Consider the following 27,106-nt stretch of genomic DNA (forward strand, 5'->3'; position numbering starts at 1 on the left):
GTATTACAGATTTTAAAGTCTGAATTTTGAGTTGCAACACAGTTGTTCCTCTTCCTAGAGAGGGAGAACTTCACATGAGAAGGATTTCATGGGTTATGATTGTAAATGATGTGGTGGTCAGTTTTTTAGACTGTGAATTCATAGTTATATATATTATGTACATGAATGTATATATTACTTAAATTTTGTCCTTTGGAGACAGAGCTCCCATCCTTTAGTTTACTCTTGTAATGTGTGCAACGATTGTGGCTGGGCCAGGTAAAACCAAAAGCCAGGAGCCCAGTCTGAGTCTCCCATGTGGGTGGCAGAGACCCAGCCATGACCTGCTACCCTCCCAAGGTGTCTGTTAGCAGGAAGTTGGAATTGGCAGTGGAACTGAGGTTTGGACCCAAGCATGGGCATCCTGTGTGACAACTTCACTGCCCCGCCAAACACCTGCCCCAAGATGTACAATTCTAATTAAGAAAATTGTATTTTGGGAATGTGACATTTTTGAGAAATGAATACCTTATATGGACTTTACTTAATCCGTTTATTGTTGGCATATTGCTTAGTGGTATTGATTGGCTTTTTCAGGATATTGATATTAAGAAAGTAAATGGAGTTCCTCAATATGCGTTCTTGCAATATTGTGATATTGCCAGTGTTTGTAAAGCTATTAAGAAGATGGATGGAGAATATCTTGGGAATAATCGCCTCAAGGTAAGTGAATTTGCATAAAATATCATGCTGTTATGATTTGCTTTGTTTTTAAGATGGGAGTGTTGTGTGTCCGTGTCTTTCTAGTTAAGATCTGGTGGAGACATTTACTGTGAGGGCATCCTCATCCTGTGCTGTGATCTAAATTAATACTTGGTTGGCCAGGCAAGGTTACTGGTTTTGAACACAGCTATTTGATTTTGACCAGTTGGTTCCCACGTGAGATGTAGATTCCTACGGAAGACTGGTTTCCTGAGGATTTGGTAATTGCACAGTGGTTATGAGCTTCACTAATAGAAGTTTGCTCTTTGTACCCAGCTGGGTTTTGGAAAGAGTATGCCTACCAACTGCGTGTGGTTAGACGGGCTTTCTGCGAACGTGTCGGATCAGTATTTAACTCGACATTTCTGCCGGTATGGGCCTGTGGTGAAGGTAGGTGGCCGGTGTGGATGTGCTCTGGATGTGCTGTCAGCTCCCTTTGCTTGCTGCTCCGTCCTTTAGTCCGTTTCTTTTGTGCTGCTTTTCCCTGTTCTTCATAACAAGCACATTGGAAATCTGTGTACTAACATTTGATCCAAAAGGGTAGTTGCATCTGTTAGCTTATGATATGAGGAAATATTTTGAAACACTTTTGAACTAGCTGATTATTTCCCAACTCTTCTCATAGCACAAATAGAATAAAATAGAATTCTTAAGAATTTTTAAAATTTTATACTACATTGGCCAGCGCCACAGTTCAATAGGCTAATAGTGCGGTGCCGGCACACTGGTTTCTAGTCCCGGTTGGGGCACCGAATTCTGTTCCATTTGCCCCTCTTCCAGGCCGGTTCTCTGCTATGGCCCGGGAGTGCAGTGGAGGATGGCCCAAGTGCTTGGGCCCTGCACCCCATGGGAGACCAGGAGAAGCACTTGGCTCCTGGCTTCGGATCAGCGCGGTGCACCGGCCGCAGCGTGCCAGCTGCGGCGGCCATTGGAGGGTGAACCAACGGCAAAGGAAGACCTTTCTCTCTGTCTCTCTCTCTCACTGTCCACTCTACCTGTCAAAAAAAAATTTATACTACATTAAAATTAGTCTATGTAAATATTTGTTTACATTTACAATAAATACATAATTAGACTTTTTTTTTTTTGAATGACAATGGGTGTAAAGGGACTTGTGCAAACAGAATATCCATCTAACCCATGCTTGTTGCACACCACACCCACAGACAGCAGGAAATGGGTTTCTGGATCCACCTCCATTTTGTGGAGGTAATGAATTTACCCCTTACAAATATATTTACTCTGTGTTGGGTATGTTGTATAACTTTGGCATTTCTTTAGTGTAGGTTTTGTTGTTTAGTGAAATACATATTTTATAGATAACTAGAATAAGTAATGAGCCAGCACCTTTAAGACAGTAATGCTACTTAAAAATTCTCTGAAATTCTTTATTCAGTATTCCTTAATTTTTTTTTTCCTTTTCAAGATTTTTTTTTTTTCTTTTTTGTACCAAAACTAGAAGAATGCTTTATTTAAGTACAGTACTGTGGTCAGTCAACATGGGAAGAAAAGTAAAATACAGAAAAACAAAATAGAGGCATAATATACCTTAAGCTACAATATGCACGGTTCCAGACAGCCTCTGCACATTTTATTGTGTGTTTACTATAGTGTGCATCATCAGGAAAAGTCCAAATTTTTTTTCTAGAAATATGTGTGTATGTGTGTGCATAATATATATCTTTCCCTTGACAGTAACTTTGTTGCTTATAATTTTGTTGGGACTGAGACTGAATCCGGTGGGTGAGACTCTTATTTGGTTATCATTTTGTTTTTTACAGGTGGTGTTTGACCGCTTAAAAGGCATGGCCCTGGTTCTGTACAATGAAATCGAATATGCACAAGCAGCTGTAAAAGAGACAAAGGGGAGGAAAATTGGTGGCAATAAAATTAAGGTGTGCAGAATGACTTTAAGCAAAGTGAAAACAAGATCATATTCAAATCTCACTCCCCCTGTAGCTCGCATTTATTTGTATGTCGCCAGCAAGGGGCATGGTTTACAGGACATGGGTTACACCCTTAGTTTCTATGGGGAATATTAATAATTGTTTTGCTCCGCCTTCAGTGGGCACAAAATCTTTTAAAGCATTAGCCACAGATCCTTCCCTAAAGGTCGTCTTACTCAAAAAAGTATACTTTCCAATACTCGGGCACCTGATGCACTTGCATACCACATACAAGCTGCTAACAGTGGGTAATGGATGAAACACTGAAAGCATGGTGTTTTTTTTGGTCTGGTGGATTTGTTTGAGAGCATAGTATTCACGATAGCTTGAAGGAATTTGTGATTAGATAAAATTGTTTTCAGGATGGGGTGGAAGCTGTCAGTAGCTGATGGGTATAATATACTTTTGTGGCTTTGAGGTCCAGCTGTGAATAAAAGTTAAGTGCTCTCTATAGTTTATTTCATGTTGTAACTGTGTTTCTAGCAAAATTATGTGTGGCAAAGATTGCTGGATCTAGTTGATCAGATTGTTTAACTGTCAGTCTAGAAGTCTGGTGGGGATTTGTCTCAGTGTCCTACTTTGCTTTGCATTTCCTTACCAGTGTCTGTGTGTTGCTTGAGAGGGATGACATTGACAAAAGCGTAGTCCTGGTTGTGAGGACCGTTCCACTCAGGCACAGTACATGCTGTCCTGAGTTGTCCTGAAGGGATGTGTGGTAAAGAGTTTTCAAATTCAATAAGCTTTTTCATCATTAAAATCAGAAATTTTCATCAAACACTAATATCTTTTCTTTTTTCCTTTTTAAATAAAGGTGGATTTTGCAAATCGGGAAAGTCAGCTGGCATTTTATCATTGCATGGAGAAGTCTGGTCAAGATATCAGAGACTTTTATGAGATGTTAGCAGAAAGAAGGTATGTTTTGTGAAGCTATCAGAGTAGCTGGGATTTTAACACATAAAATTCAGATGAGATGAAATTTTTAGTTTTTCACTCCTTTCCTCTAGTCCCATCTCCTAAAAAACTTATGTCAGTTTTTCTTTCTTTGTTTCCTAATTTATTGGTGAGTGCTCATACCTCTGGCATACTCCCCAGTTACCTTTAGGGTCAGGGCAGGGCTAGAGCATGGGAATTCAATCCAGATCCCCCATGTAGGTGGCAGAAACCCAGTTAGTTGAGCCATCCCCACTGATGCCCAGGATCTGCACTGGCAGGGAGCTTGCAGTCAGGAAGCCAGAGCCGGGAATCGACCCCAGGCCCTTGAATGAGGTGTGTGGGCGTCTTAACTGCGAGGCTGCGCTTCTGCTACATAGGGTTCATTTTTATGATCCACTTTTCATGTGGTCAGGATGCCTACTTAATTTCCCACTGAATGTAACTGTGATTTGAAAGTTATGGTTTTGTTAGATTTTAACTTTATGCATCATTAATTATATATTTAAATCATCCTACCCTACAGGTTTGAGTTAAATGTAAAAACTTGTGCTATAGTGCATTATGAACTGCTAAATGCCTTACATATTTGGTAATGACAGATTGTCACCACACATGTGCTTGTTTATTTAAGAAAACAAAAGCAAACAGAAGCTTCAGAAAGAATATCAAGAGCTTTATTTCAAATTTCAGTGTCTTAAGAAATTATGTATCTCTCCATACTATTTCCTAATATTGTACAATGGTCATCAAATGCTTAGAAATGTTTAAATGAAAAAATTCTCCCATAGCCAGATTTCCAAAAGCTTGAACCCCTAAGGTTTCTAGCTAGTCGATCAGAATCCAAATTACAAAAGACAAAAAATCAGCAGTTCTTAAGTTGGAAGATCAGTCTTTTTAGCCTGTTTGTGTGTGTGTGTGCATGCGCACACCTATGTACGCAAATGTCAGAGCATGACCGCAAATGTGATGTTGTATGTGCACGTGCTCCCTAAACAGCAATTTGTGTCACTGTGAATACATTACGTGCTTGCAGGAATTCTACCTGTAAGTATATAGATGGTATGCTGGAGACCCAATTAAAATCCTGTTCTTGTAAATGTTTTTAGAGTAACAGTGTCTTGTGAAGATTGGATAATGTAGTGTGGGTGTTAATTTTGGTATATCACTACTTAAAATTCACTGATTTTAGCAATGACATGGCTCTGTTCTTTGGTTCTTTCCCACGGTCGTTCATTCCTGTCCAATAATATTGATTTCCTAGTATAGGAAGCAGGAAGTTGTGGGACTTGACTGTGATCCCAGTTTTCCCGTTTGGTTTCAGCATTCTTGTAGAATTTGAGTCTCTGCCTTTTCCAGAGCAGAAGGAAGTCTTCCCACTGAATAGTTGTTGACGCATGGGTGAATAAAACACTTGCTCTCTCTCTAATGCTGGTTCAGCTCAGTAATGCACAGGGCAGCTCCATTTGTGCGGAACTTTGCCGTTCACAAGGTAGTATCTCATTTGCTCCTTCAAGTTCTCTGTCAGGGAGGTAGGGCAGTCATGATTGCCCCATTACGGAGGGAACTGACTATCACAAGACATGTTGATATTCAGGCTACTAAAGGCTGGTGGTTAGACTGGGGATAAACCCTGGGTTTCTACAAGCTAGTGTGTTAAACTTTATACTACAGTGATTCCCAGGATCAATTTACAGGGTCATATTATGATGCAGATGACTTGTCTGACTACTTATGGTAGTTGGGACATCCTGCAGTCACTTGAACAGAGTTCTTTCCAAATCCAACTTCGGAATCCCTCGGTGTCCTGCAGAACCTTTGCATTTGAGTGCTCAGCTGTGTTGTCCCTGCTTACGGTGAGCCCCTTGAGGGCAGGACTGCTTGTTTCTTGTAGTCATGGGCCCATCAGGGTATTGTTAGACTGAACGATGTTCCAGTGTGAATGTTTACACATACACCTCTTGACTTCTATGATTTTTTATATTTTTTTGAGTCTAGTTACAGTTAGCTTAATTTTGTTACATTATCTTTATTTTCATTTTACTTGGAAGGCAGAGAGAAACAGGAGTGACAAATGGAGAGAGATCTTTTGTTTTCTGAACCACTCCCTACATGCCTACAACAGCTAGGGATGGGCCTGGGCCTCAGTCTAGGTCTCCCACATGGGTGACAGAGGCTCAGGTACTTGAACCATCATCTACTGCCTTCCAGGGTGACATTAGCAGGAAGCTGGATTGGAAAAGGAGGAGCCAGGACTCAAACCAGGCACTCAATATGGGATGTAGGTGTCCAAGTGGCCATCCGACTTTGCTTTATTTTTAAAGCTATCTTGTTTGGTTTTTTTTTGGACAGGCAGAGTGGATAGTGACAGAGAGAGAAAGGTCTTCCTTTTTGCCGTTGGTTCACCCTCTAATGGCCGCTGCGGCTGGCTCATCATGCTGATCCGTAGCCAGGAGCCAGGTGCTTCTCCTGGTCTCCCATGCGGGTGCAGGGCCCAAGCACTTGGGCCATCCTCCACTGCCTTCCCGGGCCATAGCAGAGAGCTGGCCTGGAAGAGGGGCAACCGGGATAGAATCTGGCGCCCCAAGCGGGACTAGAACCCGGTGTGCCGGCGCCGCAAGGCAGAGAATTAGTCTGTTAAGCCACAGCGCCGGCCCCTTGTTACTGTATTTTAAAAATATGACTCAACCCTACTGCTAACATGGGCAGTAATGGTGACCAGATGTCTTACTCACTTTATACTATTGAAAAGCCTCTTACGTGTCCTCTGTTTCCTGTAGGAAAAATGATACTTTCTTAGAGTATGCATTTCTGGTGGAAATAAGTTAAGGTAGCTTGATTCTGTGTATAGTAGCATTTATTCACAATATGACTGGTAGTATTTAGGCAAAGAATCTGTTTCCTGGGGAGCTATAGAAATATTCTCTTGAGTCCAATTAAAGCAAATATTAATATTTCACAAAAATTCTCTTTGGCCTAAGAAAGTTCAGTATAAATGTGTATAACAGTGTGTCACCGATGTTTCCAGTAGTAAATGAAAGGCAAAGTGCCAGAGAAGGAGATCTTTCATCTGCTTGTTCACTCCCCAAGTGGCCACAATGGCTGGGGCTGGGCCCAACCAAAGCAGGAACCCAGAACTCCACTCGGGTCTCTTGTGAGTGGCACAAATCCAAATACTTGGGCCATCATCTGCTGCTATCCCAGGTGCATTAGCCAGGAACTTGAATGGAAATAGAGCAGCTGAGACTCCAAGTGGTCCTCTGATGTGGGTGCCAGTGTCACAGGTGGCAGCTTGGCCTGCGGTGCCACAGTGCTGGCCCCGGAGCTTGTGCCTTTAAAGTGCTTAAGTCCTAATTTTGCGGTGTTTCAGTGAGCCACTAAAGGCCGTACTGAGAATAGATTCTGAGAATGAGTGCAAGTGGAAGAATTGATTGACCTCTAGTACAGGGGTATTCACTTTATGTAACACACTTGTATTGTGCACTGAACAGGGTACTGTGGGAGAAAGCCTGCAGAAACCCCATTAGGATGGAGGAATTCTTTCACGGTTTGCAGCCACCCCTGATTTACTGGCTGACAGTTTGGGCCAAGTGCTGGCATCTGCTCAGGAAGAATGCACTTGAGATGATACCGAGGGAAGCTCTTACGATGGGGTCTGCGTCTTCTGGGCTTGTGAGCTCAGTTCAGCTCCCCAAATTAGTGTTGTGTGATTGTGAATTCAGAGAGAGGCGTTATCAGATAACACGGGTGGTAAGACTTTAATGAGTTGTTTTACCTATAATGAGTTATTTTACCTATAATGAGTTATTTTACCTATTGTTCCAAATGGTGCATTTATTTCCCAAGTTGTAGTAAGAATATCTTTTGGTGGGAAATAATCCTGAAAGAACGAGGAATATGGGCTGTGATACCATGTAATAACTGTTGTCTGTCATGTCACTGCACCTTAATTACCAAAAGAGCAGAAGAAAAAGAACCAACACAGGTTATTTGATTCGAAATTTTCTAGTAGCCACATTAAAATGTAAAAAGACTAGGTAGAATTGATTTTACCTAACTCAAGATATCAAATATTGTTTCAACAGATAACTAATTTAAATGCATTATTTAAGTGCTTCCCCTTTTTTTTTTTTTTTCAAAGATTTATTTATTTTTTACTTGAGAGTCAGTTACACAGAGCGAGGAGAGGTCTTCCATCCGATGGTTCACTCCCCAGATGGCCGCAACAGCTGGAACTGCGCTAATCTGAAGCCAGGAGCCAGGAGCTTCTTCCGGGTCTCCTATGCGGGTGCAGAGGCCCAAGGACTTGGGCCATCTTCTACTGCTTTCCCAGGCCATAGCAGAGAGCTGGATCGGAAGTGGAGCAGCCAGGTCTAGAACCGGCGCCTGTATGGGATGCCGGTGCTTCAGGCCAGGGCGTTAACCCGCTGTGCCACAGCACCGGCCCCAAGTGCTTCCTTTTTTAGTGTGTGAAATTTAGTGTGTATTTTATATGTATATTTCAGTTCAGACTAGCCATATTTCAAGCGCTCAGCCAGTAACTACACGTATAGCTGGCCAGTAGCTGTTGTACTGGACAGCCACTACAGTTGATTCATTTAACAATTAATGTCAAGGATTTTAGAGACAGGGCTCTCTGATCCCATGAATATGATCTAATGGTTAAATGATAAGGAAACGAAAGATTGATGTAGTTCTTTAATTTTTTTGCAGGGAGGAACGCAGAGGATCCTATGACTATAGCCAAGATCGTACCTATTATGAAAATGTTCGCACGCCAGGCACATATCCGGAGGACTCCAGGCGGGACTACCCAGCTCGAGGAAGAGAATTTTATTCAGAATGGGAAACGTACCAAGGAGACTACTATGAATCACGCTACTACGATGATCCTCGAGAGTACCGGGATTACAGGAGTGATCCTTATGAACAAGATATTCGAGAGTACAGTTACAGGCAAAGGGAGCGAGAGAGAGAGCGAGAGAGGTTTGAGTCCGACCGTGACCGAGACCACGAGAGGAGGCCCACAGAACGAAGTCAGAGTCCAGTCCACTTGCGGCGGACACAGAGTCCGGGAGCCTCTCCCTCCCAATCAGAGAGGTTGCCAGGTGACTCCGAGAGAAGGCTGTACAGCCGGGCCTCAGACCGCAGCGGAAGCTGTAGCTCACTGTCCCCTCCACGGTACGAAAAACTTGACAAAGCTCGTTTGGAACGCTATACAAAAAATGAAAAGACAGACAAAGAACGAACTTTTGATCCTGAAAGAGTAGAGAGAGAAAGACGCTTAATACGGAAGGAAAAAGTGGAAAAGGAAAAAACTGACAAGCAGAAACGGAAAGGAAAAGTTCATTCCCCCAGTTCTCAGTCTTCAGAAACAGACCAAGAAAATGAGAGAGAACAGAGTCCTGAAAAACCAAGGAGCTCTAATAAACTGAGCAGGGAGAAAGCTGACAAAGAAGGAGTAGCAAGAAACCGTCTGGAACTCATGCCGTATGTGGTTTTGACTCGAGTGAAAGAAAAAGAGGGAAAAGTTATTGAGCACAATCCTTTGGAAAAGCTGAAAGCCAAGCTCGATAATGACGCCAGCAAGTCTTCTGCTCTGGATCAGAAACTTCAGGCCTCTCAGACTGAGCCTGCAAAATCTGACTTGTCTAAACTGGAATCCGTCAGGATGAAAGTACCAAAGGAAAAGGGGCTTTCCAGCCACGTTGACATGGTAGACAAAGAAAGCAGGGTCAAACCCAGGAAGCACCTGAAGCCCGAGCAGGCAGCCGACGGGGTGACCGCCGTGGACTTGGAGAAGCTGGAAGCAAGGAGGAGGCGGTTTGCAGATTCCAGTTTGAAAGTGGATAGGCAGAAATCAGAAGTCAAGAAGAGCAGCCCAGACATGGAGGATGCTCGAGTGCTTGTAAAAAAGCAGGCTGACACATCATCCAGAGAAGTCAATCCGCTGAGAGAGGGAGAGTCTGAAAGAAAGCCCGTGAGGAAAGACATTCCTAAAAGAGAATCTAAAAAAATCAAGCTGGACAGACTTAATGCTGTGCCCAGTCCCAAAGATTGTCAGGAGCTCACCAGTATTTCTGTTGGGTCTGGCTCAAGACCCAGCTCAGAGCTGCAGTCAAGATTGGTTGAACCAGTAGGTGAATCTGTGGAAAATCAAGAAGTGCCGTCTAAAAAATCCATTCCCTCAAAACCACAGCTCAAACAGCTGCAGCTATTAGATGATCAAGGACCAGAGAGAGAGGATGTCAGGAAAAACTATTGCAGTCTTCGTGATGAAACACCTGAACGTAAATCAGGCCAAGAGAAACCACATTCAGTAAATCCAGAAGAAAAAATTGGCATTGACATTGATCACACACAGAGTTACCGAAAGCAAATGGAGCAGAGTCGTAGGAAACAGCAGCTGGAGATGGAAACAGCCAAGTCTGAGAAGTCCGGCAGCCCCAAGAAAGACGTGGATGAATACGAGCGACGGAGCCTTGTTCACGAGGTAGGCAAGCCTCCCCAGGACGTCACTGATGACTCCCCTCCCAGCAAAAAGAAAAGGATGGATCATGTTGATTTTGATGTCTGCACCAAGAGAGAGAGGAATTACCGAAGTTCACGCCAAATCAGTGAAGATTCTGAAAGGACTGGTTGTTCTCCCAGTATCCGCCACGGTTCCTTCCATGAAGATGATGATCCCCTGGGCTCCCCGAGGCTAATGCCGGTAAAGGGGTCTCCTAAAGTCGATGAGAAAGGTCTCCCTTATTCTAATTTAACTGTTAGAGAAGAGTCCTTAAAATTCAACCCGTATGACTCCAGCAGGAGAGAACAGATGGCAGACATGGCCAAAATAAAACTCTCTGTCTTGAGTTCTGAAGATGAGCTGAGTCGTTGGGACTCTCAGATGAAGCAGGATGCCAGCAGATTTGATGTGAGTTTCCCAAACAGCATCATCAAGAGAGACAGTCTTCGAAAGAGGTCTGTACGTGATCTGGAACCGGGGGAGGTGCCTTCCGATTCTGACGAGGACGGTGAACGCAAATCCCACTCACCCAGAGCCTCTGCGTTGTATGAAAGTTCTCGGCTGTCTTTTTTATTGAGGGACAGAGAAGATAAACTGCGTGACCGAGATGAAAGATTGTCAGGTTCTCTGGAAAGGAACAGATTTTACTCTTTCGCATTGGATAAGACAATTACACCGGACACTAAAGCTTTGCTTGAAAGAGCTAAATCCCTCTCCTCATCTCGAGAAGAAAATTGGTCTTTTCTTGATTGGGACTCTCGATTTGCTAATTTTCGAAACAACAAAGATAAAGAAAAAGTCGACTCTGCTCCGAGACCTATTCCGTCCTGGTACATGAAGAAGAAGAAGATCAGGACCGATTCAGAAGGGAAAATGGACGATAAAAAAGACGACCATAAAGAGGAGGAGCAGGAAAGGCAGGAGTTGTTTGCTTCTCGTTTTTTGCACAGCTCGATCTTTGAACAAGATTCCAAGCGATTGCAGCATCTAGAGAGAAAGGATGAAGAGCCCGACTTCATTGCTGGGAGGCTGTATGGGAGGCAGACGGCGGATGGTGCGCACAGCACAACAGACTTGGTTCAAGAGCCGGTAGTCTTGTTCCATAGCAGATTCATGGAGCTCACACGAATGCAACAGAAAGAAAAGGAAAAAGATCAAAAACCAAAAGAGGCTGAGAAACACGAAGAAACGGAGAATCATCCCAAGACCCCAGAGTGTGCCTCTGAGAGTAAGGAGTCAGAACTGAAGCCGGCGGCTTCGGCTGGGCCTCCTGGTGGCCAAGCTGTGCCTGCAGATCCGGTCCCGTCGGCACCGGAGAAGACTGGTGAGAAGGTGGTGGAGGAGCCTTCAGTAACAGAAGAGAAGGCTGTGGAGCCTGCTTCCATCTCAGACGAAGCAAAGCCTGTGTCTGAGCCAGACCCTGTGCCTGTGGAACAGCCTGAACAAGCGGACTTGGCCCCGGGAGAAGACAGCAGTAAAGATGCTGCCGTGCCTGCTGTCACCGAAGAAAGTCCCGCTGTTGAGCCACTGCCGTCTCTGGACGCCAAGCCTCCGACTCCCGGAGCCTCGTATTCCCAGGTGGAGAGCAGTGTGAGTGCAGAGCCTGGCGGTGCTCAGCCACTTCCAGAGCCGCCGCAGAAGCCTGAGGAGGCTGAAGAGGCGGAAGCAGAGAAGCCAGCCTCCCCCACGCCTGCGGAGCCCAGTGCAAATCAGAGAACCGAGGTCGTCCCTGAGACCCGGCCTGCGGCTTCTGAAGACTTAGAGGTTGAACCCCCAGTTGCTGTAAAAGATAAAAAGCCAAATAAAAGTAAGCGTTCCAAGACCCCAGCTCAGGCAGCTGCGGCAAGTGCCGTGGAGAAGCCTGTCACGAGGAAGAGTGAGAGGATAGACCGGGAGAAGTTAAAGCGGTCCAGCTCCCCCCGCGGAGAAGCCCAGAAGCTCTTAGAATTAAAGATGGAGGCAGAGAAGATTACAAGGACCGCTTCAAAAAACTCTGCTGGGGACCCTGAACACCCTGAACCAAGTTTGCCGCTCAGCCGAACCAGGCGCCGGAATGTAAGGAGTGTGTACGCCACCATGGGTGACCATGAAAGCCGCTCTCCAGCCAAAGAGCCCGCAGAACAGCCGCGGGTAACCAGAAAGCGACTGGAGCGAGAACTTCAGGAAGCTGCGGCGGTTCCTACGACCCCGCGGAGGGGAAGGCCTCCAAAGACACGCCGTCGCGCAGAAGAGGAGGAGGAGAACGAGGTCAAAGAATCCACGGAAACACTCAAGCCGGCTGAGGGGTGGAGGTCCCCACGATCACAAAAATCAGCTGCGGGAGGACCCCAAGGGAAAAAGGGGAAAAATGAACCAAAAGTTGATGCGCAGCGTCCTGAGGCCACCCCGGAGGAGAACCCCCAGGTAACCGTGAAAGCTAGAGAAGCATCAGGGACTGAAGAGAAAGGTGACAGAAAAGAAAACACAGACACCACCGCCCCTGGGACACCCCCGGCCGACGTGGTGGAGAGAAAAACAGCCCCCGAAAAAAACTCCAAAGCCAAGAGAGGCAGAGCGCGCAGTGCGAGGTCAGCAGTGGACAGATCTGCAAATCCGAAAAGCGCGGGAGCCACAGCTCGTCCCGGCGTGGCTGTGGGGCAGGCCACGGAGCGGGGCGCTGGCGTTGTGACGGCCTCCCCTGAGAAGAGCCAGGCTCTGCCACAGGCCGGTACTTTGTCATCTCAGCTGAACAGCGAGCCAGAGAAGGAAAACAGGTCTGCCTCCCCAGAAGCCACGCAGCTCGCTAAGCAGATGGAGTTGGAGCGGGCCGTGGAGAACATCGCCAAGCTCACAGAAACCGCCAGCTCTGCGGCTTACAAGGCCGCAGCTGCAGGTGCGCCAGAGGGCCTCGCCGCTGAGGACAAGCCCGCACACCCAGCCAGTGAGACGGAGCTGGCTGCGGCCATCGGCTCCATCATCAACGACATTTCGGGGGAACCAGAAAACTTCCCAACCCCTGCACCTTACCCAGCGGAATCTCAGCCACATCTGCAGCCTCCTGAGGAAGGAACGGGGCCTGAGGCCGATGACGCGGTGTCTGGCATCTTGGACACAGATGCTGCTACAGAGTCTTGCAGGCCGGCAGCCAGTGCCCCTGACCCCTCCGCAGGCCCAGCGGACACCAAGGCAGCCAGAGAGAACAGCAGCGAAACCTCCCTCCCAGCACAGGAAGTCAAAGGGCCAAAAGAAGCGGAAGTTGCCCTGGTTCGGAAAGACAAAGGGCGCCAGAAGACCACCCGATCCCGCCGCAGACGGAATACAAACAGGAGGGCGGGGGCTGCTGCAGAGCCTCATGCCTCTGAATCAGACCACGCACCAAACAAGAGTCCCGCTGCGAACGAGGGGACGACGGTACCCCCTGCGGAACCGCCACCGGAGGAACCAAGTGAGAAGCCCCCCTCTCCTCCTCCTCAGTCCCATGCCTCTGACCCCAGCAGGTCCCCGGCTGTGGATTGTGTGTCTCAAGAAAGCAGCGTTGCTGAAGAGAGAACTCCGACCAAAACCTCGGCTCTCCCAGACCTTCCCCCTCCTCCCCAGCCAGTGCCGGTGGACGACGAACCTCAAGCCAGGTTCAAGGTGCATTCTGTCATTGAAAGTGACCCGGTGACTCCTCCCAGTGACTCGAGCATAGCCCCACCTACAATTCCTTCTGTAACTGCAGCAAAGCTGCCACCCCCTGTGGCCTCCGGGGGGGTCCCACACCAGAGCCCCCCGCCTAAGGTGACAGAGTGGATCACAAGGCAGGAGGAGCCTCGGGCTCAGTCCACTCCGTCTCCAGCTCTCCCTCCAGACACGAAGGCCTCTGATGTGGACACCAGCTCCAGTACACTGAGGAAGATCCTTATGGACCCCAAGTATGTGTCTGCCACAGGCGTCACTTCCACGAGTGTCACCACAGCCATTGCGGAGCCCGTCAGTGCTCCCCCTTGTCCACACGAGGCACCACCCCTTGCAGTTGAGCCTAAAAGGCCACCTTTGGAAGACAAGGTGTCCGCTCCAGCAGCAGGCGCCCCTGACACACAAGCCTTGGAGGTCCCCGTCGCCACTGACAAAGAAAAGGTGGCTCCAGTCATTGCTCCCAAAATCACTTCTGTGATCAGCCGGATGCCCGTCAGCATTGATTTGGAGAATTCCCAGAAGATAACCCTGGCAAAACCTGCGCCGCAGACCCTGACTGGCCTGGTGAGTGCCCTGACCGGCCTGGTGAACGTGTCCCTGGTCCCGGTGAACGCGCTAAAAGGCCCCGTGAAGGGCTCGGTGGCCACGCTGAAGGGTTTGGTGAGCACCCCTGCCGGGCCCGTAAACGTCTTGAAGGGGCCCGTGAACGTCCTCACGGGGCCCGTGAACGTCCTCACCACGGGCCCCGTGAGCGCCTCTGCCGGCGTGGTGAACGCCGCCACGGGCGCCGTGAATGCCGCCGCAGGGGCAGTAACAGTGACTGCCGCGTCCGGGGGGGTGACCGCCACCACTGGCACAGCGACCGTGGCTGGTGCCGTGGTTGCACCATCAGCAAAGTGCAAGCAGAGAGCCAGCATGAACGAGAACAGTCGCTTCCACCCTGGGTCCATGTCTGTGATCGACGACCGGCCGGCTGACGCGGGCGCCGGCGCCGGGCTGCGCGTGAACACTTCAGAGGGGGTCGTGCTCCTGAGCTACTCGGGGCAGAAGACAGAAGGCCCACAGCGGATCAGCGCCAAGATCAGCCAGATCCCACCAGCGAGTGCAATGGACATCGAGTTTCAGCAGTCGGTCTCCAAGTCCCAGCTCAAAGCTGACTCTGTCACACCGTCGCAGGCTCCACCCAAAGGCGCTCAGACCCCTTCAGGCTACGCCAATGTGGCCACCCATTCCACTCTGGTGCTGACTGCCCAGACGTACAATGCGTCTCCCGTGATCTCGTCCGTGAAGGCTGACCGTCCGTCCTTGGAGAAGCCTGAGCCCATCCACCTCTCTGTGTCCACGCCTGTGACTCAGGGGGGCACAGTGAAGGTTCTCACCCAGGGCATAAACACACCCCCGGTGCTGGTTCACAACCAGCTGGTCCTCACCCCGAGCATAGTCACCACCAATAAGAAGCTTGCAGACCCAGTCACTCTGAAGATCGAGACCAAGGTCCTTCAGCCAGCTAACCTGGGCTCCACGCTCGCGCCGCACCACCCTCCTGCTCTGCCCAGCAAACTGCCCGCGGAAGTGAACCACGTCAGCTCCGGGCCCAGCACCCCGACGGAGCGCACTGGGCCGCACCTGGCAGCCGCAAAGCCGGACGCCCACTCTCCAAGACCCAGTGGGCCTGCTCCGTCCCCGTTCCCCAGGGCCTGCCACCCCAGCAGCACCACGTCCACCGCGCTGTCCACCAATGCCACGGTCATGCTGGCTGCAGGCATCCCCGTGCCGCAGTTCATCTCGAGCATACACCCGGAGCAGTCTGTCATCATGCCCCCCCACAGCATCACCCAGACGGTGTCGCTTGGCCACTTGTCCCAGGGTGAGGTGAGAATGAACACGCCCACCTTGCCCAGCATCACCTACAGCATCCGGCCAGAGACGCTGCACTCTCCCCGGGCCCCTTTGCAGCCCCAGCAGATTGAGGTCAGGGCGCCCCCGCGTGTGGGTACGCCCCAGCCGGCGACTGCTAGTGTGCCTGCTCTGGCCTCCCAGCACCCCCCTGAGGAAGAAGTGCAGTATCACCTCCCTGTTGCCCGAGCCACAGCCCCTGTGCAGTCTGAGGTGCTGGTCATGCAGTCTGAGTACCGGCTGCACCCGTACACTGTGCCCCGGGACGTGAGGATCATGGTGCATCCGCATGTGACGGCCGTCAGCGAGCAGCCCCGTGCCGCAGACGGGGTAGTGAAGGTGCCGCCAGCCAGCAAGGCCCCGCAGCAGCCAGTCAAAGAAGCTGCCAAGACATCAGATGCCAAAGTGGCCCCCGTCCCTGCCCCCGCCCCCGCCCCCGCCCCCGTCCCTCCCCCTCCCCCTCACGGGGAGGCCCGCATACTCACTGTCACCCCCAGTAACCAGCTCCAAGGGCTGCCTTTGACGCCCCCTGTGGTGGTGACTCACGGGGTGCAGATTGTGCACTCCAGTGGGGAGCTGTTCCAGGAGTACAGGTACGGCGATATCCGGACCTACCACGCCCCAGCCCAGCTCACACACACCCAGTTCCCTGCCGCTTCCTCGGTTGGCCTGACCTCCCGGACCAAGGCTCCTGCGCAGGTGAGGAGGCCGGTGTGCCCATCTGCTGGGTGTGCACTCGGGCTCAGGGACTTGGAGGCAGAGGTGGTGGTAGGGAGCCAGCCTTTCGGCCAGGGCGCTGAACGAGTTGCAAGTGAGCAGGTCAGAACTCCCTAAAATCTGGTGGCCTTTTGGGAGGCTTCATGATGAGGTTCCTAACTCGTGGGGCGAAAGGATCAGATCGCCCACAGAGTCCTGGGCGTGGGAAGGAGCTCCTTGGGGGAATGATTGGCGTGGCGGCTCCTGCGCCTGCTGGTGTGGAAAGGGCGGCAAAGGGTGTGCTGGCCAAACACGGCCGCCTCTGCGGGCCGCACGTAGAGGCGATGCCCCACCTCCAGCCTCTGCCCTCTGGCCCGTTGGGTCACTTGTTGGGTCTGGGGTGGTGCTTGCGGGCAGCACTCTGATGGGGGCCCCTTTGCCTTTCCTGCTACCTCTAGGGCCCTCCAGAAAGTGAACCGCTGCAGTCCACGCAGCCTGCCCCACCTGTGCCCTCCCCACAGTCTGCTCAGCCTGCATTGCCTTGCCAGCCCTCGCAGCTCAGCCAGCCTGGCCAGCCATCGGGCAGCAAGATGCCTCAGGTCTCCCAGGAGGCAAAGGGCACCCAGACAGGAGTGGAGCAGCCTCGCCTCTCTGCTGGACCTACAAACAGGCCGCCTGAGCCCCATGCCCAGGTGCAGAGGGCACAAGTGGACGCAGGCCAAACTTCCTACCCTTCCCCTGTCTCCATCTCCATGAAGCCTGACCTTCAGGCCCCTCTTCCTGCTCAGGCTGCCCCAAAGCAGCCGCTGTTTGTCCCCACGACCTCCGGCCCCAGCACCCCTCCAGGACTGGCTCTGCCACACACGGAAGCCCAGCCAAGCCCTAAACCAGATTCCTCCCCACACTTGACTTCCCAGAGACCGGTGGACATGGTCCAGCTTCTGAAGGTAAGTGCAGGTTGGGGCTGCCCCTGTGTTCTGTTGAGGTCTGTGCTGGGTTCCCCGGGCTGCTCACTGGGGCCGTGTCCGGGGTGGCTCGGCTCTGCAGCCCCCCGGCTCACACGCTATTCACCTCCCTGTAAGCAGAAGTACCCCATCGTGTGGCAGGGTCTGCTGGCCCTCAAGAACGACACGGCTGCTGTGCAGCTCCACTTCGTCTCTGGCAACAACGTGCTGGCCCATCGGTCCCTGCCCCTCTCTGAAGGAGGCCCCCCGCTGCGGATAGCCCAGAGGATGCGGCTGGAGGCCTCGCAGTTGGAAGGGGTTGCCCGGAGGATGATGGTAAGACTTGCAGCCCTGGGTGAGCACCTGTTCTGCCCATTGTGAGGGGAGGTGCAGGTGCCGCCGCCTCCCCCAAAGGCCTGTCCAGACTGTCGTGGGTCACGGATGGTGGGCGGTGAAAGGGACATTTCTGTGTCTACTTGGTGATGTAAAATGCCTCTGGGCCCAGAAAGTCTTTCTGTGCAGCAGGTATTGGGAGGGGGTGCTTAGTTACCTCAGTAGGGCTGTTTTGTGGACTTAATACTCTGGGTTGGACTTGGGCGTCTTGGCCTAGGAAGCCCTTGATCACTGATGGCTGGCCCACTCTGCCCCAGGTGGAGACCGATTACTGTCTGTTGCTGGCTCTGCCCTGTGGCCGTGACCAGGAAGATGTCGTGAGTCAGACCGAGTCTCTCAAGGCTGCCTTCATCACTTACCTGCAGGCCAAGCAGGCCGCTGGGATCATCAATGTTCCCAACCCTGGCTCCAATCAGGTGGGTGCAGCATCTTCCCTTTGCACAGGGGGCTGTTCTAAGGCCTGGTTGACCAGGGCCAACTAGAGTAGTCCAGGAGGAGGCAGGCAAAGGGGCACTTGGAGCAGAGGCACGAGCTGTGCCCGTGCGCGGCTGCCATCGCTCGTCCTGGAAGAGCTGACGGAGCAGTGAGGACGGGCTTCTTTCTTGTTTGAGACACAGAGCAGCCTTCCACTTGCTGGTTCACTCCCCAAATGCCCACGACAGCTGGGACTGGGCCAGGCTGGAGCCAGGAGCCCAGAGCTCCACCTGGGTGCCCCCTACCTGGTATGGGTGGCAGGGAGCCATCACTTGCTGCCCCACCCTCCACGCCCCGGGGGTACATTAGCCTGAACTGGATGGGAGCAGAGCCAGGACTCGGACCCAGGCACTGGGCTGTGCAAGGCCGGCGTCCCAGCAGCAGCCCCGTGGGTTTCTTGAGCTTGATGTGGAGTGGAGGCTCAGGGGTCAGGGGTCGGGGTTGTATTCATGATTTTCTGACAGGCATGGTCATGGGCAGCTAGTTGGGAAAGTGGCCTAGCCTGCTTCCAGTACACGGTGGGGTGGGTGGGGTGAGTGGGGTGAAGACGGAGGTCCCTACCTTTCTCTCAACCCCGCCCCCAGCCCGCCTACGTGCTGCAGATCTTCCCGCCCTGCGAGTTCTCCGAGAGTCACCTGTCCCGGCTGGCCCCCGACCTGCTCGCGAGCATCTCCAACATCTCCCCCCACCTCATGATTGTCATTGCCTCTGTGTGAGCCGCTGACTGGTCACCACCTCTGGTACGCTCTCGGGGCTCCGCAGCAGACAGTGGACGGCGCGGCCAGGCAGAGGGGATGGGCTCCACTGCCAGATGCCAGCCTGCTGCTCCCGTGCCCCTCGGACAGGCCTCTGGGCAGTGGTGCTGCTACTGTGTATGTTTACCTGACGCTCTAGCCCAGGCACAGACCACCGACCACCACCGCTGGACTGGCAGACACCTCGGGGCTGGGTTTCTCTCTCCTCTTTTTGGAGAAAAGGAACAGGGCAGTGGAATTAAATTTTGTTTTGTTTTGTTTTTAAGAAACAAGAAAACAGAACTGCCTTTGCACTAAATTAGTGACTTGGACTTTTGCACAGTGAAGACAGGCTGTGACTCTGGGGGGTGGTGTGAACACGCCGCGGGCGCTACCGCAGGACCTCACCCTTCCGCTGAGACCTTGGGGTCAAGGAACATTTCATTGGTTTTTTTGTCCCCCTGCCACTGTCTCCCTTGCTCATCTGGATGTCACCCTCCTGACTCCTGCTGCCGCCGCCTCTGACTCCCGGGACGCAGTTTACAGTCGGAGGGAACGGAAGCGTTTTCTTTCTTGGTGGGATATGCAGAACTTGGGATGTGTGTATATATAAATATAATATATATATATAAATATATATAATACTGACTTAAAAATCAAATTCCCTGACATACATTTTTTTTAATCTGTGCCAAAAACGTGTTTTCAGAGAAGATCTTATTTTCATACTCAGACTTTGTATTGTCACTCATTTGTATAAGTGCGCTTCGTTACGGCACGGGCCCTGCTCCGCGACGCGGCAGTGTCACAGCACCTGTACAAAGACTGGCGAGTCCCCCTCTCCCAACGACCTCTCCTCCGACTTCCTAACACTTATTAATTTATGAAACTGTTTTTCTCAGCGCAGTTTTGTTTCGTGTGTCCATTGGATTACAAACTTTATTAAAAAATACAAAACACGTCAGTGTGAACGTGATTGTCACTTGTTGGGAAGGACCATGATCCTCGGCTCCCAGGAACCACAGCCCCCCCCACGCCCTAGGTCTGCAGGGAGCCAGTTTCCTTTTCTGCCACTTAATCCTTCCCAAGGGAATTCTTGTCAAAGATGCTGAGCTCTGTTCCAGTGTTGTGGTGTCAGGAGGTTGTCAGGAGGTGGGCGGGCACTTCATGATTTATGCAGATTCACCCCCTCCTCCCCAGTGCTGGTTTCTGGTCTCTCGCGCCCTCCCTTCCCCTACCCTGGGGGCCAGGCTTCCCTGCAGCTTTGGAATCAGAATGAGAGGTACGGACAGGGACTACAAATCCAGTGTCAGCCGGGCTCTGGGTTCGAGAAGATGGATGGTGCAAGCCAGCTGCTGTGGGTTGTGTCCCCCAAGCAGTGCAGAGCTGGCTGCCCTGGGCCCCTGTTTGCCAAGCCCACCACCACATCCAGGCTCCTGGCTGGCTTGCTGGCAGAATCCATTGGTTGGCCGAGGGCAAGTAAACATTCCCAAAAGATGGCCCTGGCATGGGCTTTGTCCTTGGGCCAGGACCACTTGCGAGGCAAGTACCGAGCCCTCCTGACTCCTGGGCCTGCCAGCCAAGCTTGGCCTGCTGGACCCAGCAAGGACTCCTGAAGGAGAAGCGGCTCGGGCCGGCTCAGAAGGGGCCATGCAATGTAGTCTGTGGCGACTCGGAGCAGCAGCCAGCTCCCTTCTGGACAGGTCCTGCAGGTCCCGGCTCACGCTGCAAGGAGGGTCGGCCCGCCTTGCCCAGGAAGCCCAGTCCTTGGTCTTAGCCCTGGTATCTGCCAGAGCTGCCCGATATCCACCTCCCCTCCCCTCAACAGGGACCTGCAGGCAACATTAGAAAATAATCAGATTTATTCTCTCTAGGGAATGGGGTCACCCCTCTCAGTTCCAGGGTGCACCCATCCTTAAATAAACAGGAGGGCCGGGGCTGTCCGCTCACTCCGCAGGTGGTGGGCACTCGGGTGCCGTCGGGTGTGTGTCTGCCAGCGCCGGCTGGCCTTCTGCCCCGTCCCGAGGGCGGAAGACCAGCTCCCCGGCCTGCAGCACGGGCCCTGCTGGCCACGCACCGCCTGGCCCGTACTGCTGGTAGAAGTCCGCGTCTGTCTGGAACATGACCAGCGCCTGGGCCGTGTGGATCCGCACGTGCTGCGCCAAGCTGTTGGCGTCCAGGAACTTGTCCCCACAGGAGTCGCAGGCGTAGAGGATGTGGGTGTTGGGGTCTGTGGAGGCGGAGGCTGCCGTCAGGGCGGGCGGGGCCCCGGGGCCCAGCAGCCACACCCTGGGCGGCCCCCTCACCTTCCTCCTGCACTTGCTTCACGGCTTTGCTGATCTCGGCTTTCAGCACCTCCGTCTCGTCAGCGGTCACCGCAGCCCCCACTGGGACCACTGTGGGCGGGCGGAGTCAGCAGGGCCTGTGGCCACGGCCACAGCACCTGCCCCATCCCTGCCACCCCAGAGGTAAGGTGCCTGTACCTGTGAGCTGAGTGACAGCTGTTGCCGCCAGCGCCTCTGTGGCCAGCGTGACCATGTCGTCCACAGTGACCACGCTGACCTCACCACCCTCCTCGGGCTCCAGAATTTTGATGCCAGCTTTGCCCTGGTGCACGGTCTTCACGTGGGAGCGCAGGTTGTCCACCCGGTTGAAGCCACGCCCGCACTTGTCGCACAGGTAAGGCTTCTCTCCTGGGGAGGAGGCAAGGTTCTCTCTGGGGCAGGGCTGGGAGGATGGCTGCCTCCAGGGCCACCCGCAGCCAGCGCCGGCACCCGCGGCCTGGGCGCATGCTCACCAGTGTGGATGATGATGTGCTTGGACAGGTCGCCCACGTTCACGAAGGCCTTGCTGCACACGCTGCACTTGTGCGGGCGGATGTTGTCATGGTGGCGGATGTGATTGGCCAACTGGCTGGACTGCACGAATCTGCAGGGGCACAGGAGGGGCTTGCACCCGGGCCAGGGAGCCGAGCCCGGGCCTCCCGCTGTGAGGACCTGGCCCCAGCTCCCAACATCTGTATTCCATGGAGCGTCTAGGATCCCACGGCACCCAGGGCATGGGGGCGGGGAGGAGCCGGGGCGGACAGGACCTCTTGCCGCAGCGCTCACAAACGTAGGGCTTCTCCCCAGTGTGCTGGCGCACGTGGGCGATGAGGGAGCTGGCCTGGGTAAAGGCCTTGCCACACATCACACACTGGCATGGCTTCTCGCCTGGGAACAGACGGGGGCAGGAGAAGGTGTTGGCGCCCAGCTCGCTTCCCCCACGCCCCCTCCCAGCCCCCAGCAGCGCAGGGCCTGCTCACCCACCAGTGTGGATCCGCACATGCCGCTGCAGCGCCCCGGGGTCTGCGAACTGCCGCTGGCAGTGGATGCACACGTAGGGCTTCTCCCCGCTGTGGATGCGCAGGTGCCGCTTGAGGTTCCCTGGGCGAGAGCGAGGGCGGGCCTGGGTGGGGCGCCCGGCGGGCCAGGAGCAGGGCGGGGTGGCGGGGCGGCCGGGCGCCTACCTGAGGTGGTGAACTGCTTGCCGCACTCCCGGCACTTGAGGGGCCCGTCGGCGATGTGGATCTTGAGGTGGGCCTTCAGGTTCCCGACCTGCACCCAGCGAGGCGTCAGATGAGCCACTCCAGAGATAGGCTCGGTTTCCCTCCCGCGAACCCCACCCCAGCCCCAGTTCTTTCTCGCCCAAACCCTACCCTGACTCAGCCTTGCCCCACCCCGGAACGCCTCCGCAGGGAGCCACTTCCGGCCCCGGGCGCGGCCGCACACCTGGTTGAACTTCTTGTCGCAGTGCGGGCACTTGTGCTCCTTGTCCGTGTCGTGCGTCTCCAGGTGGCGCATCTTGGACGTGGGGTCGGAGAAGGAGCGGCCGCAGTAGTCGCACTGGTATGGCTTCTCGCCGCTGTGCACCAGCTGGTGCCGCTTGAGGTTGCCGGACGTGGTGAAGAGCTTGCCGCAGTCCTCGCAGCGGTAGCGCGCCTCGCCCGAGTGCCGCTTCTTGTGCAGGTTGAGCAGGCTGATGAGCCGGTAGCTCTTGCCGCACTCGTCGCAGCCGTAGGGCTTCAGCGGGCTGGGGGGCCAGAGGTGACAGGGAGAGGAGGCTCGCCGGGGCCCCGAGCAGGGGCCTGCAGGGCGAGGCAGCCCGGTGGGGCGGGTACCTGTGCGTCTTCTCGTGGGCCTTGCAGGCGGCGGGGTCTGAGAAGGCCTTGCTGCACTCCCGGCACGAGAAGGGCTTCTCGCCTGTGTGGATGCGAATGTGCCGCTTGAAGTTGCCCGTGTGCGTGAACTCCTTCCCACAGTCCTGCGGGCACAGGGGGAGGGTGTGAGGGCACCGTGGCGGGCACGGGGCAGGCAGGGGAGGGCTGGCGCTGCCCGCGGCCCCGCACCTCACACTTGTGGATGACCGAGCCGTAGGCCTTGGACTCGGTGCGGTCGCCGTAGGAGCCCGAGCGCAGGCCTCGGGCCTCCACGCTGAGCTCCTGCCCGGAGTCTGTGCCGGCCGACTCGTCCTCGGGGGCCTCCCCGTTCTCCAGGGGGGGCCCCTCTTCCTTGACGGCGGCAGGCCCTGCGCCCTCGTCCTCTCGCTCTTCCCCCTTCCTTGCTGGCTCTACCTCCATCCCTGCGGAGAGAAGGGCGGGCACTGCGGCACCTGGCGTGGGCAGGCCGTACGGTCAAGATGAGATCTTCTGATTCAAGAAGGAGAAAAGATGGGGTCTGTCCAAAAGCTGGCTCCTATCAATCAGGCGGGCCCTGGAGCCAGCGCCGCAGCGGAGCCGGGGCTGCGGGCCCAGTGAGTACCTTGCTCGGAGCTTTCTGACAAGGCAGCCTCGGCTTCTGCAGCAGCCATGCCACTCGTGGGGTCTGGCTTGAGCTCCACGGGCGGGGGTTCCCGGGGGGCGTCAGCCTTCTCCGTCTGCTCTGCACCTGGGGGCGGTGTCAGAGGCTGGATTGGGACCCTCTGTCCAGGGGCCAGCTCACGCTCCTGACTCGGGCCCCTAGAGGGGCTGCAGCCCAGAGGGGAGGTCCCAGCACATCCGGGCTCAGGCTGCTCAGGTCTGCTGTGGCTGGAATGCCACGGGTCTCACAGGTTCAAGGCCCACCCACCCACCTCCCTGCCACAGGCCCTTCGGGAAGCAGCCCCTTACTACACGACAGCCCAGGCTGGTGGCAGGTGGCGGGACAGTCCTTGTGACTTCCTGCTGCCACCTCCCCGTCCAGGGCAGCCCGCGGGTCCGTGGTGTCACGACTTACCACTGGCTGTGCTCTCGGCCTGGCCTCCTCGCTCCTCCTTGGGCTCCCTGCCTGGGCCTGTGGGTAGACTGCTGCTGGCCTGGTCCAGCCTGCTCAGCATGGCGGCGGCAGCCTTCTCCTCTTTGGCTCTCTTCTCCCCTCCTGGAGGTGGGACAGGACAGACCTGCCATTTCCCATCAAGTGCCCATTACTCGGAGGGGTGAGGTAACCCAGAACTTGCTAGCTTTTCGGGATCTTCCCTGGGGGGTACTGGTTTGTCATCAGTACATTCCTCACAGGGCACCTATTGCACGCCAGGCGGGGCCTGGGACCAGCACAGGGATGGTCGTGCGTCCTTGGGGCCCGCAGACGCCAGCTGAGCAGCAGGGATGCTACCCAGGAGGCAGAAGCAGGCGTGGAGGGAGAGGAACGCGGTCTGGGACCTGCCCACGGTGGGGAGGTGCAGACAGCACAGGGAGTGGCCTGGGACAAGAGGGCTGTAGAGGACTCAGGAGCAAACCCTGCCCACATGCACCGAACCAGGCACAGCGCCCAGCCTCGGCCAGTGGGAGGTGGGAAGGGGCCATCAGACGCTGCCGCTGGCCCCGCCGGCACCCACAACAGACAGGGCCAGAAGAGCACTGGCAAACAGCCCAGAAGAGGGAGCCCAGCAGTGAGGCACAGATTCCCCATCAAGGCCAGGGGTCTCCAGTCACCTGTTAGGAAGAGCCCGCCAATCATCTTACCTTCCACGGCTGGGGCCTCCATGCGGTCCCCAGGGCTGGCGGCTGGCTCAGCGAGCGACTTGAGAGCATGGCAGGCCGTGATGATGTCCTGCATCTGGAGGAAGCTGGCCACGGCCAGCACATCATCCACGTTCTCAGGGCTAAGGTTCAGCTTGGCCGTGTACATGAACTCCAGCACCTGCCCCAGGCCTGCCAAGGACAGGACAGCCATCACCGAGCCGCCCCAAGCCACTCCTGTCAGTGGCAGAAGCCACGGGTTCACGGAAAGCTGAGCAGCAAGTCTCCATCTCCCCTTCTCAGCCCGGGGTTCTCGGCCTGGCACAGCCTCAGGAAGCAGTACGAGTCCCCCCCAGAGGCCCAGGGATGCGTGAACGCCCACACAGCACTCGCTCTCTGAGGCAGTCCGGCGCTGGCCCTACCAGAGCTCTGTCCGGCCTTCAGGCCACCTGACTAAATCTGTTTCTGCAGTTGTAAGGGGAGAACACTCGCCCTGACCTGTCTCCACACCGTTCTGGGATGGGAGTCCAGGACAGTCCCTGAGCCCCAGGGCCTTCCCGACACTACCCCTAGCCCACGCCCTGAACGTCCCCACCCCCACTCCTCCACTGGTGGCTGGCACAGGGGTAGAGCCAGCTTGCTCCCCTCCCCCGTGATGAGGCCTGTCCCACATGCACCTCAGCCTGCGCCCCGTCTCCCTGCCTGTTCCCCCCTGCCCACCCCACTTCCAGTAAAAACAGACCCCAAGAGGTGGTAGGAACTTGGCACCTACACGCTCAGGGCTGAGGCCTGCGGGTGCTTGTGTGGCACGGGGCCAGCGCAGCATCTGGCCCTCAACAAGCCGGGCCCTGGCCCCGCCGGGGTACCTGCCGCGTTACTGATGTCCAGGTGCACCACGTCCTTCTGGTCCACGAAGAGCATCTTGAAGTACTCGCTGCAGGCCGCCAGCACCGCCTTGTGCGCCTTGAAGTCCACCCCGTCCACCACAAAGGTGCAGTCACACAGGAGGCCCAGCTGCCGCTGCTGGTTCAGCTGTGCCAAGACGTGCTGGCTGTGCTGGGGGAAGTCCATGGCTGCAGAGAGCACAGGGCCTGCGGTCAGCCCAGCCCCGACAGGAGACAGGAGCGACATCCCCGCCACCACAGGGCAGGTGACTCCAGAGTCCCTCTGCAAGCCAAGACCGACCCAGGGCGCCAACTCTCAGCTCACTAGCCAGCCTCCTCTCTGACCAGGTATGGCATTTAAAAATCAAGAAAGCAAACACAACACACAAGCATTTCACACAGGGAAAAGACATGGTCAGTTCAATTTTTTTTTTTTTTAAGATTTATTTTTATTTATTTGAAAGACAGAGGTACAGAGAGAGGCAGAGACAGAAAGAGAGGTCTTCCATCTGCTGGTCCACTCCCCAGTTTTCTGCAACAGCCAGAGCTGAGCCGATCCAAAGTCGGGAGCCAGGAGCTTCTTTCGGGTCTCCCATGTGGGTGATAGACCCCAAGGACTTGGGCCATCTTCTAACTGCTTTTCCAGGCCATAGCAAAGAGCTGGATCGAAAGTGGAGCAGCTAGGACTTGAACCAGTGCCCATATGGGATGCTGGCACTCTGATCCACTGTGCCACAGCACCAGCCCCAGTTCAATGCTTTTTTGTAAAAAGAATGCATTTATACTGGGGCCGGCGCTGTGGCACAGCAGGTTAAAGCGCTGGCATCCCATATGGGTGCCAGTTCGAGTCCTGGCTGCTCCTCTTCCGATCCAGCTCTCTGCAATGGCCTGGGAAAACAGTAGAAGATGGCCCAAGTGCTTGGGTCCCTGCACCCACGTGGGAGACCTGGAGGAAGCTCCTGGCTCCTGGCTTTGGATTGGCGCAGCTCTGGCCATTGCAGCCATCTGGTGAGTGAACCAGTGGATGGAAGACTCTGTCTCTACCTCTCTCTGTAACTCTTTCAAATAAATAAATCTTTTTAAAAAAAAGAATGCATATATAAAAATCTTAGAATAAAAGACAGATGTTTCAGTTGGACACATTTGGCTTTTTTTTAAGTAAGTGTGACGTTTTAGGAAGTTTTATATTAGAACAGCAGAGGTGACAAACGCCCCCAACCGCCAGGGCGGGACTCCACTGAAGCCATCCATCACCTGCTGCCTCCCAAGGTGTGCGTCAGGAGGAAAGCGGATCAGCAGTGGAGCAGGGACAGGGGACGCAAACGT

The 27,106-nt window shown here is 54.1% G+C and overlaps 2 protein-coding genes across 4 annotated transcripts in view; one reads left to right on the forward strand and one right to left on the reverse strand.

Moving 5' to 3' along the window:
* SPEN (spen family transcriptional repressor) overlaps positions 1 to 19,881 on the forward strand; it is a 98,062-nt gene extending 78,181 nt beyond the window's left edge. For both annotated transcript variants that reach the window (XM_062190482.1, XM_062190483.1), the window contains 9 exons: positions 577 to 702; positions 1,018 to 1,131; positions 2,523 to 2,636; positions 3,499 to 3,599; positions 8,331 to 16,380; positions 16,836 to 17,324; positions 17,463 to 17,657; positions 17,972 to 18,130; positions 18,773 to 19,881. In XM_062190482.1, the coding sequence (XP_062046466.1) occupies positions 577 to 702; positions 1,018 to 1,131; positions 2,523 to 2,636; positions 3,499 to 3,599; positions 8,331 to 16,380; positions 16,836 to 17,324; positions 17,463 to 17,657; positions 17,972 to 18,130; positions 18,773 to 18,904 (9,480 nt within the window). In that variant the 3' untranslated portion in view covers positions 18,905 to 19,881. The remainder of the gene's footprint in view (positions 1 to 576; positions 703 to 1,017; positions 1,132 to 2,522; positions 2,637 to 3,498; positions 3,600 to 8,330; positions 16,381 to 16,835; positions 17,325 to 17,462; positions 17,658 to 17,971; positions 18,131 to 18,772) is intronic.
* An 885-nt stretch (positions 19,882 to 20,766) lies between these two features.
* The window catches only part of ZBTB17 (zinc finger and BTB domain containing 17), a 37,482-nt gene continuing 31,142 nt past the window's right edge, over positions 20,767 to 27,106 (reverse strand). Inside the window, exons 3-16 of one of the 2 annotated variants that reach the window (XM_062190485.1) lie at positions 25,763 to 25,969; positions 24,900 to 25,088; positions 24,175 to 24,315; positions 23,722 to 23,847; positions 23,310 to 23,542; positions 23,082 to 23,224; positions 22,693 to 22,993; positions 22,431 to 22,518; positions 22,231 to 22,347; positions 22,014 to 22,134; positions 21,720 to 21,850; positions 21,406 to 21,615; positions 21,229 to 21,318; positions 20,767 to 21,152 (exon numbers count right to left, since the gene is read on the reverse strand). In XM_062190485.1, coding sequence (XP_062046469.1) covers positions 20,869 to 21,152; positions 21,229 to 21,318; positions 21,406 to 21,615; positions 21,720 to 21,850; positions 22,014 to 22,134; positions 22,231 to 22,347; positions 22,431 to 22,518; positions 22,693 to 22,993; positions 23,082 to 23,224; positions 23,310 to 23,542; positions 23,722 to 23,847; positions 24,175 to 24,315; positions 24,900 to 25,088; positions 25,763 to 25,969 — 2,381 coding nt within the window. In that variant the 3' untranslated portion in view covers positions 20,767 to 20,868. Of the gene's footprint in view, positions 21,153 to 21,228; positions 21,319 to 21,405; positions 21,616 to 21,719; positions 21,851 to 22,013; positions 22,135 to 22,230; positions 22,348 to 22,430; positions 22,519 to 22,692; positions 22,994 to 23,081; positions 23,225 to 23,309; positions 23,573 to 23,721; positions 23,848 to 24,174; positions 24,316 to 24,899; positions 25,089 to 25,762; positions 25,970 to 27,106 lie in introns of both variants that reach the window. The other variant, XM_062190484.1, reaches the window with a different exon arrangement.

This window comes from Lepus europaeus, chromosome 5 (assembly GCF_033115175.1).
Source record: "Lepus europaeus isolate LE1 chromosome 5, mLepTim1.pri, whole genome shotgun sequence".
NCBI lineage: Eukaryota > Metazoa > Chordata > Mammalia > Lagomorpha > Leporidae > Lepus > Lepus europaeus.